This window comes from Mesocricetus auratus, unplaced genomic scaffold (assembly GCF_017639785.1).
Source record: "Mesocricetus auratus isolate SY011 unplaced genomic scaffold, BCM_Maur_2.0 Super-Scaffold_4256, whole genome shotgun sequence".
Classification (NCBI taxonomy): domain Eukaryota; kingdom Metazoa; phylum Chordata; class Mammalia; order Rodentia; family Cricetidae; genus Mesocricetus; species Mesocricetus auratus.
This window is the reverse complement of record NW_024429182.1, coordinates 50,728,847-50,746,724: the sequence shown is the minus strand read 5'-3', so window position 1 is coordinate 50,746,724 and position 17,878 is coordinate 50,728,847. Positions and strand designations below refer to the sequence as shown.

General features: G+C 50.3%; 2 protein-coding genes across 5 annotated transcripts in view; one reads left to right on the top strand and one right to left on the bottom strand.

Moving 5' to 3' along the window:
- The first annotated feature begins 552 nt into the window (after positions 1-552).
- Positions 553-8,774, top strand: Zfta (zinc finger translocation associated). Its single transcript, XM_005063293.4, has 5 exons — positions 553-714; positions 2,840-3,334; positions 3,997-4,386; positions 4,656-5,207; positions 5,371-8,774. Exons 1-5 carry the CDS (start codon positions 576-578, stop codon positions 5,832-5,834), a joined length of 2,040 nt encoding a protein of 679 aa, XP_005063350.3. The 5' UTR covers positions 553-575; the 3' UTR covers positions 5,835-8,774.
- Positions 8,768-17,878, bottom strand: part of Rtn3 (reticulon 3) — a 56,629-nt gene continuing 47,518 nt past the window's right edge. For all 4 annotated transcript variants that reach the window (XM_005063890.4, XM_021226232.2, XM_021226227.2 and 1 more), the window contains 6 exons: positions 17,449-17,656; positions 14,019-14,157; positions 13,657-13,726; positions 12,571-12,617; positions 11,823-11,881; positions 8,768-10,813 (listed from right to left, as the gene is read on the bottom strand). In XM_005063890.4, coding sequence (XP_005063947.2) covers positions 10,768-10,813; positions 11,823-11,881; positions 12,571-12,617; positions 13,657-13,726; positions 14,019-14,157; positions 17,449-17,656 — 569 coding nt within the window. In that variant the 3' untranslated portion in view covers positions 8,768-10,767. The remainder of the gene's footprint in view (positions 10,814-11,822; positions 11,882-12,570; positions 12,618-13,656; positions 13,727-14,018; positions 14,158-17,448; positions 17,657-17,878) is intronic.

Below are 17,878 nucleotides of genomic sequence, written 5' to 3'. Positions count from 1 at the left end.
GATCCCAGCTCGCGCGGGAGGACAAGGAGACACCCGGGGAAAGGATCCCGGCCCGCGCACCGGGTGGTCCCCAGCTGGCCGGCGGCGGAGAGCTGCTAGCAGAGATGCCCCGAGGGGGCGGTGGCTGAGGCGCCTCATAGCGGACTGGACGCGGGCGCCCCTGGTCACCTCGGCGACTCTTTACAAGCCTGAGCTGCAGCTGCGGACGCGGCGGGGCGGGCCGGTGAGGGCGCTGAGGTCCGTGCTCCCCGCGTCCGTAACTGGCGCCCACTGCGGACTCGTCGCCTCCCGCCTTCCCCGCGCCAGCCCCCCGCGAGCTGGCAGGAGGAAATTGCGCGCGGCCCCTTTAAATTTACCCAGGAGCCCTTAAAGGAGCCCCAGGGGCCCCAGACAGGAATCCCCACCCCGGTCCAGCCCGCGCCGCCGAGCGAGCAGCCAGCCGTCCGTGCGGCCGGCCGCCCGTGAATGCGCCCCGCGTCCGGGGGCCCCGCGCACCGAGCGCCCTGCGCGCGCCGCCGCCGGCTCCGCGGCCCCGCGCCCCGCCGCCCCGGGGCCCCCGCTCCTCAGCACAGCGCATGGAGCCCGGCGGGGACCACCGGAGCCGGAGCGGCGGCGGCAGGGGCGGCCCCGGGCCCGCAGTGTCTTCGGCACGGGGCCGACGGCTGCCGCCCGCTGCAGCGAGCGGCGGCGCGGAGCCCGAGGAGGACGACGGCGGTAAGAGCTGGGCCCGACGGCCCGGGGCGGGGGCCCCGGCGTGGGGGAGGGGAGGGCTGCGGCTCCGGGCCCCTCTCGGCCGCCGAACAAAGCGGGGGACGAGCGCAGGACGTCCAGGGGCGCCACCTGGCGGGCACAGGGCGCAGCTGCGAGGCCCACGGGGCGCCCCCCGCCCGTGCCGGGGTCTGCCCGCCGGACTGGGGCGGATCCCTGCTCCTTAAAGGGCCCCGCGGCGCTCGCTTTTGGGGGACCAGCGACACCGGCCAGCGAGACACTGGAACTCGCGGCTCCCGCCCCTTCTTTTTCAGACTCCCAAGTGGTCTTTTCAAAGGCCACACAGCCCCCACCACTCTCCCCTCCTAGGGCTTTCCCCAGAGTAGTATAGCTCGGGATTCCGCTGTCTTCGGGTGCGCTGTCCCTCTCCTGCGTGGCCTTGCTGGAGACGGGAACTCTTCCCTTCACGGTTGCGCTAAGGGAAAAAAAAGCACAGCCTACGCCCTGGGGCCCCCTCTGCTATCCTCCACATCGGGAAGGTCTTAAGTAAGGGATGGATTCGCCCACGAAGGTGGATGCCCCCTCCTGCCTGTGCACTGTCGCGTTTCACAATTTATTTTGGCCCCAGTTTGTCTGCTGTATCAGGACCAGCCGGTCCTCGTTGTCCCTCAAAGCCAACTGTTTGTTTGTCTCCCTGATGAAGGGTTTATTGCCTTTATCAGCGGAAGGTTCCCTGCTGACTGGGGATGCTGTGCCCTACTCTCTGAGCTTTCCTCTGCAAAAGTCCCCCATCCCCTTTTGTTTTTAAAGAATCTCAGCTCCTCCTTTTTCTTTTCTATTTTTTTTTTCTGCTCTTAAAGGGCCAGTCTGCCTTAGACTTACAAGAATCCCGCACTGGAAGGATGCTTAGTAGGGTACTAGCTGTCCAGCCAGTCAAGTGCATTTTCAGACAAAGGCGCTTAGGCCCAGAGAGCGGCCATGACCTACCAAAGGTCACCGAGCAAGTCACCAGTGAAGCCAGGTCTTGAACCTAGTGGTTTGTTTGTTTGTTTCTATAGCTCTACTTAAAAAAAAAAAAGGAAAGGAAAAAGAAGATAATGAAAACAAAAGAAAACTCCACACAGGGACAGGAGCTTTCTCTGATCCTGTCTTTTGTTTGTCTGACTCTGGGATTCTGTACTGAGAGAATGACCAGAACCTGCCTGTCTAGTCTTTGTGACCAGGAGACCATTTTCTAAATAAAAAATGGTCAGCCAGCCCTGCAGGGAGGGTAAGGTAGGGCTCTGGGTGTCTTCTTGACAAAGTATAGGAACACTAATAGTGTGTGCCCACCTTTCTGATGGCTGGGTAGTAGTCAAGTCCCTGTAGCCAGCCCCAATGAGGTGAATGCCTAGAAAGCTGTAGTGGTTTGATGGGTGGTGACTGTGCCCTAGTCTGCAGGATGTGTGTTCAGTAGTCACTCTGGTGGCCCTCCTACCTTCCCTTTCCAGGGCTCCCCCAAACACACACACACACACACACACACACACACACACACACACACACACACACACACACACACGGGAAGTCAGAGTCTGAGAAACTCCTTCCCTGGAGGTATTGACACCTTTGTCTTAGGTGTCCCTCCAGTGGGAAAGCTGACATACACCCCATCCCTACACTGGTATTTACAGCAGGGCAGTTTGGAGTATTACTGGAAAAGGGATCTTTGGGTGGGCCCTGCTGGTAGGGCCTCAGGTGGGTGAATCTTGTCCACATATCTGGGTGCAGACAGATACCCCCTTTGTTCCCCTCTGCCTACTGCTTTCTCCGTTCTGACTCTAACTGCCCAGCCTGCTGATGTAGCTGTACCCCGTCTACACCTCTGGACTGGCAGCCTCCCTGACCCTCTGCTCAAGCCCACCCAGTCCTCATCCTTTTGTTCTTCGTCCTCTCTCTCGCGGGGCCCCTGCTCTGCATAAGGGGTGTTTTGACTCCTTATTACCCACGTCCCTTTCATTGCTCTCGCCACCCCTTCCTTGCCCTGAGCTCCCCTCCCCCACCTCCCTTTCTCATGCTTCCAGATCAAAGCCTTGGGTCCTTTCCCTGGAAATTGGAGATTGAGAACATGTCTCCCTTTTCCCTTCTTCAGGACAAGCTCTTCAGCTGGAAGGGGGTGCCTTGGGGTCCTGGGGGAGTACCCCCCTACCCTCCTCCAGGGCCAGGGGACCAGCATCTTCAGGCAGGAAATACTCAGATCATTGTGAGGCTCGGGCCTCGAGGCCTGGGAAGAGCCGCATCCCTGGCAGGGACCATCGGCGCTACTACCACGACCACTGGCGATTGGAGTACCTGATGGATTTCATCCCCTCTCGCCATGGCATGGTGTGTATGGTGTGTGGCAGCTCCCTGGCCACCCTCAAGCTCAGCACCATCAAGAGGCACATCCGCCAGAAGCACCCCTACTCCCTCCATTGGAGCCCCCGAGAGAAGGAGGTCATCAGCAACAGCTGGGATGCCCATCTGGGGCTGGGCGCCTGTGGTGAGGCTGAGAGCCTGGGGGCCCAGGGGGCTGAGGAGGAGGAGGACGAAGATGAAGAGGAGGAGGAGGGGGCCGGCCTTCGAGCTTGCCCACCCAAGGGCACAGGTAATACAGAATATGGAGAGGCAGGGGACCGTGTATCATGGGCCTGGGCGAGGTGGTGCTGGGCAGCTTTTCTGCTATTTTAGTTTTTGAAGGAGTCTCTGCCCCTTCTTTGGGTAGATTCTGTCACTGCCCTTACTTTTGAGTGTGGGGAGGCATAGTGGTGTAGGAGCGGTTTCCAGCGTCCCTGACAGCCTTGATGCTGTGTAGTGGAAGGAGCAAGGAGAGTGGTAGCTGTGGGAGGGTAAGTTGAGGAAAGGGCTGTGAGTTGGTGGGGGAAGTGGTGTTGGAACAGTCGAGGGAAGGGGCTGAAGTCTGGGCTTAGGGAGGCTGGGTGGAGCTTTGGGTGAACTGGAGGGTTAGGGAGAGTGGGTGTGGTGGCTCGTGCCTGTAATTTTAGTGCCAGGAAAGTGGAGGCAGGAGCATCAGTAGTTGAGATGAGTTGGCTACATAGGGAATTTGAACCCAGTCTAGGCTGTATGAATTTCTGTCTAAAAAGCAAAAGGAAAAAAGATGTGAGGGGAGAGATAAAAACAGACGGAGGTCAGCCGTTGGACCCGAGTCAGAGATTTGAGTGAGAAAGAGGCTGTGTGTGGAGCATCTGACTGCGGTGAGGGACTCCCCAGTGGGCCAGAGTCTCAGTTGCTTCCCTCCAACCCTTTCAGGCAAAGCCCCAGCTGGTGGGGGCTGCCGGCGCCAGCGGCGAGGGGTTCGAGGGGGCCCAGTGGCACCTCGGCGCCGGCGCCTTGCGGCCTCCAGAAGGGCTGGGGGCAGCAGGGGGCTGGGGGCCCGGCGCCTGGAGCGGAGGCTGAAGGAGTCCCTGCAGAACTGGTTCCGGGCCGAGTGTCTCATGGACTACGACCCACGGGGGAATCGGCTGGTGTGCATGGCCTGTGGCCGGGCACTGCCCAGCCTACACTTGGACGACATCCGTGCTCACGTGCTGGAGATGCACCCCAGTTCCCTAGGGCTCAGCGGCCCCCAGCGCAGTGCCCTACTGCAGGCCTGGGGTGACCAGCCTGAGGCTCTATCCGAGCTCACCCAGTCCTCACCAGGTGCGAGGCTGTCCCAGGGCTGAGATCCCTTAAATATTAGGGCGGCAGTGTGGGAGCTGAAAACAAAATTGGGAGGCAGGGACATTTGGTTGAGGGCTGCAGGCTTATTTTCCCTCTACACGCAGACTCGCAACTCTCCACCCCTCTCTCTCTGGCTGGGGCCGGCTAGCTTGGGGCTGGGGTGAGGAGCAAGGATGGACCACCCTTGTGTGGGTAAGGGCAACTCGGCCAACAGGCTGAGCCCTTCTCCTTCACCCCTTCCCCAACAGACGATGACCTCGTCCCCCAGGACCTGACCAGAAAGAGCCGGGACTCCGCCCCCGCTGCTGGAGCCCCCTCCTCTCAGGATCTCAGCCCCCCCGACGTAAAGGAAGAGGCTGGCTGGGTCCCTGAGAGGCCCGGGTCGGCAGAGCAGGAGGAGGAGGGCGAGGGCGAGGGCGAGAGGGCGGGCAACCCGGTCCGGCCTCGGAGGGGCCGAGACCATCGTCGACACTACCAGGAGCGCTGGCGGTTGGAATACCTCATGGAGCTGGACGGCTGCCGGCGCGGCCTGGTGTGCATGGTGTGCGGGGGCGCGCTGGCCTCGCTCAAGATGAGCACCATCAAGCGACACATCCGCCAGCGCCACCCGGGCTCCACCAGCCTCAGCGGGCCAGTGAAGGCCCTCATCGCCCAGGAGTGGAGCGAGAAGGCCGCACACCTGCTGGCCCTGGGGCTGCCCAGCCCGGAGTCCCCCAGCGATCCTGTCGCCCCCGGCACAGCCTCAGCCTCTGAGGAGGGGGGAGGGGCCGAGGAGGCGGAGCCAGAGGAGGAGTGGTGGGGTGAGCCTGTGGAGGGCCAGAGCAGCGGGCAGGGACTGAGGGCTCGGAGGGAAGGGTGGTGAGAATGGAAGGGCGACGGGAGGATGGGACAGGACCAGTGGAGACGAGGGACTGGGCCTGATTCCTGCCACCCGCTCTAAGGCAGTCCTTTGTTCCTCCCCAGGCGACGGGCCGCCGTCCCCCGGGGCGCCATCGGAGCGGCCCGCCGAGGAAGAGGAAGAGGAAGATGACGGTCAGGAGCCCGGGGAGTTGGCTTTCTCTCCGCTGCCGCCGCCGCCGCCGCCACCTCCCCCTCCGCCGCCACCGCGCAGCCGGGAGCAGCGGCGCAACTACCAGCCGCGCTGGAGGGGCGAATACCTAATGGACTACGACGGCAGCCGCCGCGGCCTGGTGTGCATGGTGTGCGGGGGCGCGCTGGCCACGCTCAAGGTGAGCACCATCAAGCGACACATCCTGCAGGTGCACCCCTTCTCCATGGACTTCACCCCAGAGGAGCGCCAGACCATTCTGGAGGCCTACGAGGAGGCTGCACTGCGCTGCTACGGCCACGAGGGCTTTGGGGCACCGGCCCCGGCGCCGCGGGACGGCGGTGCGGAACTGAAGCCGGGCGCGGTTTGTCGCGCGTAGCACTCTCCCTGCGCTGGCATGGCTCTAGGGCTGAGAGACCCTGATGTCAGGCTCTGGAGCCCCCCGCTGGTCGGGCTGGGCCGGGATTGGGGTTGGAGAGGCGCTGCTGCTGTCCCTCGGTGACATTCTGATGTGCCGCTACTCCCTACGCTGCTGGTGCGCCCTGACCGGGGGGTCCCAACACTCTTCGCGCGGGACCCCATGTTTCTCTAAAAGCCAAAGCGCCTCTCCAGTGTTCGCAGCGAACGTTCCCAGCCGCGCCCAAGGGCGCAGTGCTGCCACACCAGGGTGGGGAGGTGCCGAAAATCAGTATTAGAATTGAAGGCAGGGCGCAGAGAAGTCAGGAAGGACATGCAGGCGGCTCGCCCTGGCCGGGGCCCCAGTTCTATGCGGCCTCGCACGCCCGCCGGTGCGGCTCTCGGCTCCTAGGTTGCTGGCTGTTGGGTCCAAATTGGTATTCTTGGCCTCTCAGAGGTCCAGACGGCGGACTGGAGCAAAGCAGGGGGCGGGACACGGGCGGAGCGTCGGAGCCCAGTCAGTTTCCCGGGCTGGCTCAAGGGACAGCGCATCCATACCTTTGGGACCGGAGTCATAAAGGGATTAGCACTTTTTTTTCTTAGGCTCTCCTGCTCAGAGAGCTTCTGTTATCTACCCAGTGAAAGCGGCGGACACACTCTAGGTCCAGTGCCAGCATGGTGCAAGCCCCGGGTACTGGGGCGGTTGGTCTGTTACTGCCCCCGCTGAACGTGATTTGTCCTCGGTGGATGCCACGCCGGTTCTCAGCGCCCAGGGCTTGAGGCCGGCCGCGACCTCCTTTGCTCTTACTCATGGTGCCAGAAGGGCCCCTCAATCTCCCAGGCAGGTCCGAGAGGGATGTGTAGATTTCGTTCTCCCGTGGAGAACAGGTGGTCCCGAGATCAGGCCCTTTTTTGCTCTTTGTATTTTATTTTGAAACTGTATTTAATGCTTTTTATATGAAAGGGAGAGGGGAACTGGCCCAATCACCCTTATGTGCAAATGTCTTATTTATTATGCGTGTATCAGAGATAAGCTGTGAGGTGGTGGAGGAAGGACAGAGATGGGAGTGTGGCCTGGGGATTGGAAGGATACTAAATATCCCATGTTCCCCTGGCCTTGTTTCTAGGTCCAGTGTCTGTCTTCACTAAGGGAAGCCACTGCAGACACTGGTGCCCTCCTTTTAAAGTCAGGGTGCAGTGGTCAGAGGGTGGGATTTGGGAGGGGCCCTGGTTCTGGGGCCAGTGCAGTCACAGTGGTGAGAAAACAAGAAAAAGAAATCCCTTCTCTCACTTGCCAGAGTCAGAGCTCAAGTGCCTCAGGCCCAGTTCCCTAGACTTCCTGGCCTAGTTGGATTTTATGCCACGGATTTTATAGCATTTTATAGCATTTATCACTGGGAAAGGACCCTGGAGATCACAAATTGATCCCTTTCAGAGAGAGGAGCAAAATTCCAGCCCCCAGAAATTTTTACTTAGCTAGGAACAGGTCAAGAACTAGAATTACAATCTCAACTCCCAGTTCAGTGAGCTTTGTAACTATGTTGCACTGCTTCCAGTCTGGCAAGTTACCAAGGTTTCTTTACCCATTGAGCTTGCCAAGGTGTAGTATGCTGGGCACTGCAGGTCCACAGCACTTGTGACTCCCGAGGGCAGCAAAACATTGCACTTCCTGGGAATGAGGATGAAGGCAGCTTTCAGCACTGCAGGCCTGTGAAGGGTTGTGAAGGGTGGGGCCTGCCTCGCCCTGGACGGAGGTTTCTGCAGCAGAAGGCCGCTCAGTGTTGGTGCTTGTTTTGAAGCCATCAGGTATTCTGGAACAGCTGCTGGCTCAGTTAAATTCCAATCTTGACCAACCAGGGTTTTGGAGACTATTAGAATCTTGAAAAGAGATTACAGATTTTGCCAAGCTGGGCACTGACCTTTTTTTACTTTTCGTCATGCATGTTTTTAAGCAGAGTGAGTATTCTCTCCCACCTCTACATCACTTTTTAGAAACAGTAGGCAAAAGTAGAGCTGCTGATTGTCATGGTCAGAGCTCACTGTGTAAGTCCAGCTTGATGGGGCAGAAGTTACAAATGGGTTTCCCCTTGAGAGGAAGCCCCCAGGCCAGTGTCATTTTAAGCACCCTTGGGCCCACCTGATGACAAAGTCAAAAGGGTGGGACCCACAATGCATTTGACAGGCCTTTCACCAACAGCTGCAGCTCCCAAGGAGGTTTTCTGGCTAGTACCTGTGCAGTGATCTACCAAGACTAGACCTGTGGCCCGAAGGGTCAGGGTTGGTGGGTCTCCTTCTCCCTCAGGATTCTGATTGAACAGGTGAAATTCCTTCATTGTTTTGTTAATGGTATGCTTGCTATTATGGCCTATATGTAAATGTAACTCTGGATACATATTTATATGCCATGTTAGTGACACTATTCAAACATTTGTATGTGTATTTGTGAAGTTTGCATCAGTCATTTAAGAAGTATTTCAGCCTAAGTTTTCCGGAGAGGTATGTTGAATAAAGTCCTAAAAGTCCAACATGAGTCACAGCCAACTTAGTTTTGGGACAGAGCGAGTGAGAGATGAGTTTTGATGTCAGACCAGATGTGCCGTAACCAGCTCAGTTTCAGCTTTTGGCTGCATGTGGTTCACAGGCTACTTCCTATGGTAAGTGGGGACCCTTCCCATTCCCAGGCTGGTGAGAGGCTAAATCAGGCTCTTTCACCAAAGTCACTTATAAGGTCACCTTTTATAGGGTCTCTTAACTTCATTTTAGAAACCAAATGCAGTGCAGCTTTGCTCAGTGCTGTGGGAATCCTTGCAATCTTGGAAATTTTTTTAGAAAGTTCCCGGAACAAGGGTGGAAGTGAGTGAAAGCCTTCTGCTCTCACTTTACCCAAACTGTAAACAGAATAAAGTTGCAGATTGATCCGACAGTCACTGTGTTCTTTATTTATAATTAATACATCAATTTGCAGTTTTACAGGGACCAAAAGAGCTCCTTGAGGCTACTGTATTTTTATGTTGCACGCACAGACACGTACACAATTTCATTAGTAACTTTTCATCTATAGATTTTTCTTTAAAAAAAAATCACTATGTGGCACAAAAATCTTTCCAATTATTTTAACACAGCAGCAACAAAGAAAAGCGCCAGGTGTGGAGGCTTCCAGTGCAGAATGGGATCCCTTGTTGGGAGACCCCAAAGACCATCAGTGCATTCATTTCCTGGGAGGGCAGAGGATGGCGATGGAGTGTTTTCTACAATGGAAACCAAAAATTCAAAATGAACAAGGGCAAAGAAACTAAGAAAATGGAGTAAGGCATTCTACCTATCAAAATCCTTAAGTCATTTCCCAAAAGGAAGGGAAAGAGGTTCCATTCCTACTTTTGCAGTCACAGAACTTTGTGACCATTGCAGATGATACCCTTCGAGGTCCCAGCTTTTCCTCACAATAGGTAGGGCTGAGAACTGAAGGAAATCTTGAATGCTGGTTTGCAAGCTGACTGAATTTGTATGCTGAAGGACAATGCAAGGTCCCAAATAGAAAGCAAGATCCCCAGTCAATCTAAATTATCCTGTTGTCTATCAACATCTCCTGGTCCTGCCTGGCCACCCACAACCTAAAACTTCTTGAAAATACTCTATAAATGAGCACCTTGGGCCATGGTAGGAACTATGTCATAAATGTGTCTGAAAATGGAGATCTCCTCAGAACAACACTCACTCACAAGCTATCTGTCATGAGTCTGGAATGTACCCCCCCCCCTAGCCAACTGAGGCCTCTGGACTACAGACACATAACCTACAGCCAGTAGGGCTTCAGTTCTCAGGCTAAACTTGAAAAGCACAGGTGGAAGCAGCAGTGGAGGAGGAAGCAGCAGGGAAGACACGGAAGGAAGGAAGGAAGGAAGGAAGGAAGGAAGGAAGGAAGGAAGGAAGGAAGGAAGGAAGGAAGGAAGGAAGGAAGGAAGGAAGGAAGGAAGGCTTTTTGTGTTCCTGTACCTCATTCCCCACAGACTAAGATAGGATTACAATAACTCAATGGCTGGGCGCCCACATGCAGATTATTTTTCTTAAGTTTATAGCAGTGTACAGCAGTTACAGACATTTATTTCATAATAAGAAAAGTACAACCATATTTATTAAACTTGAGGTAAGGTGGGCAGGGAAAAGAGGGAGAAGCACATTCTGGAATGATTTCTCAAACCAACACTGACATTGGTATCCCAGACCAATGGCTTGGACACTGCCCTCCCAGCTGGCAGAGCCCTTCCTTCCCTAGAAGAGCAGCAGGAGGGTGACTGCTCCACCCTACTGTTCCCTCTGTACTTCTCACATGGCATTCTGGGAAAAGGGAACTACCTCTATCACCTGTAAGTTATTTAGAGTTGACAGTTCTTTCATTAGGGAAGAAGAGCAGTAGGAGTGGCTGCTTAGTTATAAGGCAGGAAGGTGGGGCTGCAGGGCCACACAAACCCAATAGAAGGAATCCCACTCCTGCTCCAGACAATTCATAAGTTAATCATTATTTCCTAACTTAAAAACAAGGGTAAAAATATAAATGAGAACTGCATACGAGTCCTTGAAACTGGATAGAGGACCCTCGAGACATTTCTCTCTTCTTTCTCCCCTTTCAGTACAGGTAAAAGCTCCACCACTGTTATGGTCTGATTAATTCTACTAATTTGATTCACTCCTTATTCTTTTGGGTTCTAAGAGATCAGTTCTTTTTTTCAGTCTAACACATCTTGTGCTTGGTACTGAGGGTAAAGGGAAAGGAAAGGAGAGAACACCAAATAAAAAGAACAAACAACTTGGAACCAGGCTCAAGCTGACACTGAGCAAGTTCCTTCATGGTACAAGTGATGATGTTATAACTATTAAATGGCGTTTTAGTAACTGTTGCACTTCTGGCTTCCATGTGCTTATTCTGCCTTTTTTTTGGCAATTCCGGGAAGCTTTGCTTGGATCCTATTAAGAAAAGAAGAAGAAAACTGAAAATACTTGTTTTAAATATGCATTTTTTCTAGGTCTATATTTCCTCCTGGATATCAGGTCGGGCTCAGCTGTTCTCTGCCTGAACAAGCCTGACGGGTCCTACCACCCACACTGTCCCTTCAACTCATATAGAGATCCACCTGCTTCTGCCTCCCAAGTCCTGGGATTGCAGGTGTTTACCACAATGCCAGGATCTAAGCTTTATTTGTTTACTAGAAAAGACAAGGAAGAGTTGTCTTAACTTGGATACATATGAGAATAAAATAGGATTAAATAATCAAAAATTATTTGACAGCCAAAGTGTTTCCCTTGATGACTTTTTTGAAAGTTGGAGGGTAGGATACTTCAGTTCAAGGCCAGCCTGGGCTATATAACAAGACCTTGTTTCTAAAGCAAAAAACAAAACAACACCAAAAAAACGAAAAACAAAAAACAAAGCTCAATAAACAAAACTACCACAACAACTAAATCCAAAGATGATGCTTCCTTTTTTTTTTTTTTTTTTCGAGACAGGGTTTCTCTGTGGCTTTGGAGGCTGTCCTGGAACTATCTCTTGTAGACCAGGCTGGCCTTGAACTCACAGAGATCTGCCTGCCTCTGCCTCCCAAGTGCTGGGATTAAAGGCGTGCACCACCAACGCCCGGCGATGATGCTTCTTTTTTGTGGTTTGTTTGGTGTTTTGTTTTGTTTTCTGAGACAGCCCTGGCTGTCCTAGAACTTGTTCTGTAGACCAGATTGGCCTTGAACTCAGAGACCCTCCTGTCCTTTCCTCTCCAATACTGGGATTAAAGGCGTGCTACTGCCCAGCCCAAAAATGATGCTTAACAAGACGCTCAAATAAATAAAACTATCTAAGGTTTTATTCAGAGTGAAAATTAGTTACTTTTGACAGTAATATTTTATAATGGAGAGTAGAAGTTATGGGGGTAAGGGTATATAGTATACATGGGAAATGATGAGCATGGTCCCTAAGTGTACTTACTTTTCAACAATTGATTTGGTCTGATCCCGGGCAATCCCAACATAATGGTCAATCTGTGTCTTTAAGAAAGGAAGGAAGACTCAGAATCAGCTGGGCAACACAGGGGCTACAAATTTTCTTGAAGGCTCCCCCGCCTCCCCAAGACAGGGTTTTGCTGTTCTGGAACTGGCTGTGTACACTAGGGTGGCCTCAGAGATCCATCTGCCTCTGCCTCCCCAGTGCATGGAATAAAGGCATGTACTACCATGACCTGGCTGCCTTTTTTTAATTACAATATTTTTTGGTAATACTCTCTCCTGCCCCATCAAAAACTCCATTAGTCACTATTCTGGAAAATAAAAATGTCCAGATTTCAAAGAATTATAAATTTCTGTTTCCAGGTTTCAATTTATATAACACTTCAAAATAAAAATCACCCCTCATTTACAGAAGTAGGACGTATGTGGTATTTCCTTTATTAACACTGAAGTATATTTTCTGGGTACTAGAAACTGCAGATTTACTCTACATTCTGTAGTTGTTATGTGTTATGGCTCCTGGGCATGATTAACTCATTTAATATTAAAAAAGCCCCAAATCACCCTTTTCTATATAGCATCTCTTTACCTTCCTTTTTTGGAGAGAATAATTCACCCCCATGATACAGAACATCTATCCTAGGCCTCCAAATCTTGCTGGAAGACACAACTCTCAGTCTATTACTTTCCTTAAAATTACTTAGCATGTCTGCTTCCAGACAAATGCCTACCTTATACTTCTCATAGACAATTGGGATGCTGAAAACAAGCAGCTCGGCTGTAAGACAGAATCACAAAATGGCAAGTGCAAATGTGAGAAACTCAAGGAACATAGACATTTCTTCATGAGTACAAAGAAACAGAAAAACAAGAGGACAGCAGCCAGGAGAGAGCAGTTCAGGGTAGTGTTAAAAACCCAAACAGGCTGCTTTCTTTGTATGATACGCATTGACTTCTAAAATACAAAAGCGGTTTCTAAAAGCAAGGTCCCTAACCAAATCTAAACAACCTTTTACTTATAGTTACTTTGAAATTTCTGCCCCTGCCCCTCCATCCGCCCCACAAACAGGGTTTCTCTGTGTAGCCCTGACTGTCCTGGAACTCATTCTGTAAATCAGGCTGGCCTCAAACTCAGAGATCCTCCTGCCTCTGCCTCCCAGTGCTAGGATTAAAAGCATGAGCCACTACTGCCCAATTCACTTTAAAATTTCTTTGTCAGACCATCTAATATCTAACACATACTCTAGACACCATAGGCTGGCCATGTGGAATAAGTGGTTATGATGTGTGCATACTCTTTAAGCAAGCATGTACCCGTGGGTTACCTTTTTTTTTTCCTGACACAGGGTTTCTCTGTGTACCTTTGGAGCCTGTCCTGGAACTTGCTCTGTAGACCAGACTGGCCTCGAACTCACAGAGATCTGCCTGCCTCTGCCTCCCAAGTGCTGGTATTAAGGCATGTGCTGCCACTGACCAGTGCCTTTTTTTTTTTTTAACTGAGGGTCTCATATGTCCTAAGTGGGCCTAGAACTCATTATGAAGCTTAACATGATACTGACTTCTGATCCTTCTGTTTCCATGTACCAAGTGCTGGGATTTTAGGTGTGTACCATTATGCCCGGCTTCCCCAGTCCTTTATATAATTTTTATTTGAGACAGGGTTTTCTTAAGTTGCCAATACAGGTTTGATCCTTCTGCCTCAGCTTCTTGATTAGCTATGATTATAGGTCTGTACCATCTGGCCCAGAATTCACACTTGAGTCTTACAGACTACTTCATGAAACAAACACATACACACACTTTCCTTGTCACCTTACCAAGAATCAGAAGGGTGATTCCATTAAAAACAGCACCAACGTAGGTCATCAGCCACATGAAGACAGCCAGCTGTGAAGGCCAATGTCAGAGGGTTAAGCAAGAATGATGATAACTCAGAGTTCAGGCTAACTAGGTCAACATCAATGCAGTGCTGTATGACACCCTGTTCAACTTGTACTTTACAATCAGAAAACTGTCACTGTCTTGGGTGCTGAGCTGATGACTGCTGTTTTAATGCCACTCTTAAGAAGGAGGCAACAGCATTCTCTGTTGACATCTACATCCCTTTTAACAGGTTTTCTCTTGTCTGGTAAACCCTATATTCCCAGTTTTACTTTTGAATCATAGCCCAGCAACCAACCTTCAAGGAGTCAACCAGATCTTCCACCAGAAAGAGACGAATGATGAGTTTGAGGGCTCTGTTGACATGCACCATTGCAGCATTCATGTAGTTGTGGAAAGCTTCTGAAGACAGGGTGATGTCCACATCCAGGTAGGCCCTTCCAAGGAAGAAGAAATAGAACACATACGGCACATAAGGGGAAATGCTTCAACGACACAGCATTTTGTTTTTATGTTTTTTTTTTTTTTTTGAGAAAGGGTTTATCTGTGTAAAAGTTCTGGCTGTCCTGGAACTCATTCTATAGACCAAGTTGGCCTAGAACTCACTGAGATTCATCTGCCTCTGTCTCCTGAGTGCCGAGATTAAAGGCATGTGCCATTACCGCCCAGCCACAGTGTTTTGTTTTTTTAAATGAGAAACTGGCATTCTAGAAATCTGTAGGGGACACAACTATCCTTTAATGGATAAAAGCAAAAATGCCATTATCTATGAATTGCAGGGCTTTCATGTATAATGAAGGACTATCTCGAGTAGATATATCAAAACATTTTGTGGGAATGTAGATCACATAGCATAAGACTTTGCCTAGCATGCATGAGATGCTGGGTTCAATCCCCAGCATTATAAAACAAGCAAAAATCCAAAATTCATTTGTATGTGTATGTGCATGTGGAGGTCAGAGAACAACTTTGGGTGTTATTTCTCTGGCACTATCCACCAATTTTTTGTTGTTTTGTTTGTTTGTTTTATGCATAACAGCTCTGGCTGTCCTGCAACTCTCTCTGCAGACCAGGTTGACCTCGAGCTCACAGAGATCCACCCACCTCTGCCTCTCAGCTGAGATTAAAGGCATGCACCACAACCACCTGACTTTGTCCACCATTTTTAAAAAGCTCTTTTTGTTTGAGACAGTTTCTCACTGGCCTGAATTCACTAATCAGGCTAAGCTAACTGGCAAGTAAGCCCCAGGGACCTGCTATCTCCTCCTCTCCAATACAAGTGAGCACCTTCTAGCTTTCTAAAATACATTGTTTTATTTTTAATGTGTGTGTGTGTGTGTGTGTGTGTGTGTGTGTGTGTGAGACGGTTTGAATGAAAATGGCCCCCATAGGCTCATAGGGTGTGGCCTTGATGGAAGAAGTATGTCACTGGAGGTGTGTTTGTTTGGTTTCAGAAGCTCAAACCAGACCCAGTGGGTCACAATCTCTCTTCCTGTTGCCTGCTGATCCAGACACAGAACTCTCAGCAATTTCTCCAGCACCATGTCTGCCTGCCTGCCTGCTACCATGCTTCCTATCATGATGGAGTAAATGTTTTTCTTTATAAGAGTTGTCATGGTCATGGTGTCAAGACACTAAGGCAATGTGTATATTTCTGCACATGTAAAACTCTGACTAAGGCAATGTGTATGTTTCTGCACATGTAAGACACTGACTAAGGCAATGTGTATGCTTCTGCACATGTACATGTGTACCATAGCTTGTGGAAGTTGGTATTCTCCTTCTATCACGTGGGTCCTGGGGACTGAACTCAGGTTGACAAGCTGGGAAGCAAATATCTTTACCTGCTGAGCATTTCTTTGGCCAAGAAAGACCCCTAACATGTTCCAGAACACTCAGAGTTATACAGACAGACCTTGTTTCAAACAAGTACCACCAAAACAAAAACTAAAAGGAAAAAGAGGATAGGAACCATAGCTCAGTGGCAGAGTACTTACTCAGCATATGTAAGGTTCTGGACTCAATCCCCAATTTAAAAAAGAGGGGAGGGTTAGAAAGACTTAAAAGGGTAGTGATTGTGAATATGCTAGGGCTGGAAATTATACAACACACTCTGTGTTTTGTTCTTAAAGGGTAAGATTTTTTAAAAAATGAGTGTGGATGTGGGCATGGGAAGGGACTAACTACATAGGCCTGGATTGCCTAGAACTTATTATATAGATAACGCTGGCCTGAACTTAAAGTGATCTGCTTCCCAAATGCTGCAATTAAAGGTGTGTGCCACTGATCTGGCCACCTGGTTCTGAGATGTAACCCTGTACTCATTCTCCTTTTTGCTTATTAAGAAAGTACCAAAAAGTTGGTCTGTGGTGGTACATGCCTTTAATCCCAGCACTTGGGAGGCAGAGGTAGGTGGGTCTCTGTGAGTTCGAGGCTACCTACAGAGTGAGTTCTAGAACAGCCCAGGCTACACACAGAAACCCTGTCTTGAAAAACTAACCCCCCCCCCCATAGACATACTTACAATAAGAATTTAAGGGCACATAAGACTTGAGTTATCCCTTCTATTTCCTAACAGAATGTATAAGCACCAGCCCCAAGCCAGCGGGCTATTCCAGAGAGGTCACAGCAGGGGCTCTTTCTCTGAGACAAAGGATTTTTATTTTATTTATTTTTGGTTTTGTTTGTTTGGGTTTTATTTTTTATTTTATTTTATTTTTGAGACAGGGTTTCTCTACAGACCCCTGACTATTCTAGAAGTCACTTTGTAGACCAGGCTGGCCTCGAATTTGGAGATCCTGAGTACTGGGATTAAAGGTATACAGTACCACTACTAGGAGACAAAGGGTTTTATAAAGTTGTTGTTTGCTAAAGTTCAAATAAAATTTTTACAGGCAAAGAATTTCATCAGCACAAACACGAGGAAGCATTTGTTAAAGCTACAATACAGCCAGAAAGGCATTAAAATTTACCACAAGATTGGGGCTGAAGAGATAGCTCAGTGGTTAAGAGCACTGGTTGCTCTTCCAGAAGACCTGAATTCAATTCCCAGCACTCATAAGGCAGCTCATTAACTGTAACTACAGGTCTAGAATGGCCTCTTCTGGCCTGCAAGGGCACCACACACCTATATTGCACAGACATACAATGCAGGCAAAACACCCACATATATAAAAATAAAATAAAGGTTAAAAAAATTGCCCCCAGGGGCCGGAGAGATGGCTCAGCAGTTAAGAGCACTGGCTGCTCTTCCAGAAGACCAATTCCTGGAACCCACAAGGGAGTTCTCCAGTTCCAGGGGATCTGACAACTCACACAGACAAATATGCACATAAAATAAAAATAAACAAGTAAAATATTCTTTAAAAAATTGCCCCCAGACCCAGGGAAACTACACAAGAGCTAAAGTAAATCAGAAATACAATTCAGAATTAACACAGAGTAAACTCCTGGTTCCATAATTAGGAGTCCAAAGCTGTTTTTGGGCTTTACTAAATAGGGCTCAAACACCGACATAACAAGCTATTTTGTGCCCTGCTCAGGATTTGCAGCTCTCTTTAGCCTTGAAATATGAGCCTATAGCTAGTTCTTAGATACTAACCGAATCACCTCCAGGGTGAATGCAAGGTATTTAAGGGATGTTTCTGCCATCAATCAGCAGCAAGAGGTAGGTCAGAACTTCACACTTGAGCTATCTCAGCAAATCGTGGATTGTGACTTCAACTTACTTGAATGGGTGGCCTTCTTCTGACTTCTGCACAGCTTGAATGACAGACTTGTAGACCCTGAAGCTGATGGTGACGGAGAGAAGAGCCAGGATGAGGTAAGAGACCACACTGATAACACTGAAAGCTGCCAGGGACAGCAGCATGATCAGCGTGGTGCCAAAGACAAACCCGGTCTTCTTCACATCTCGCCAGAAAATCAGATCGCGTACTGCCAAAGAGAGGGAGTACAAGTTAGAGAATCCAGGACCACCCTGCCCATGCTGTACATGCTGCAGAGTGTCCACCAGCACATATACACACAATGCGCACTACAGAGATGGGAGACTAAGCATTTATTATGGATACTGGGTCCACTGGGGTAAAGTGTCATCAATCTTCAACCTTTTTTTTGGCAGAAAAGATAATAGAGGAGGTCAAGGTAGTGACTCCA

Bases quoted from the DNA above. Each gene is read 5' to 3' on its own strand.
- Zfta (XM_005063293.4), top strand. From the start codon at position 576: ATGGAGCCCGGCGGGGACCACCGGAGCCGGAGCGGCGGCGGCAGGGGC. The intron at 715-2,839 runs GTAAGAGCTGGG...TCCCTTCTTCAG, and splicing joins GCCCGAGGAGGACGACGGCG to GACAAGCTCTTCAGCTGGAA. The intron at 3,335-3,996 runs GTAATACAGAAT...CAACCCTTTCAG, and splicing joins TTGCCCACCCAAGGGCACAG to GCAAAGCCCCAGCTGGTGGG.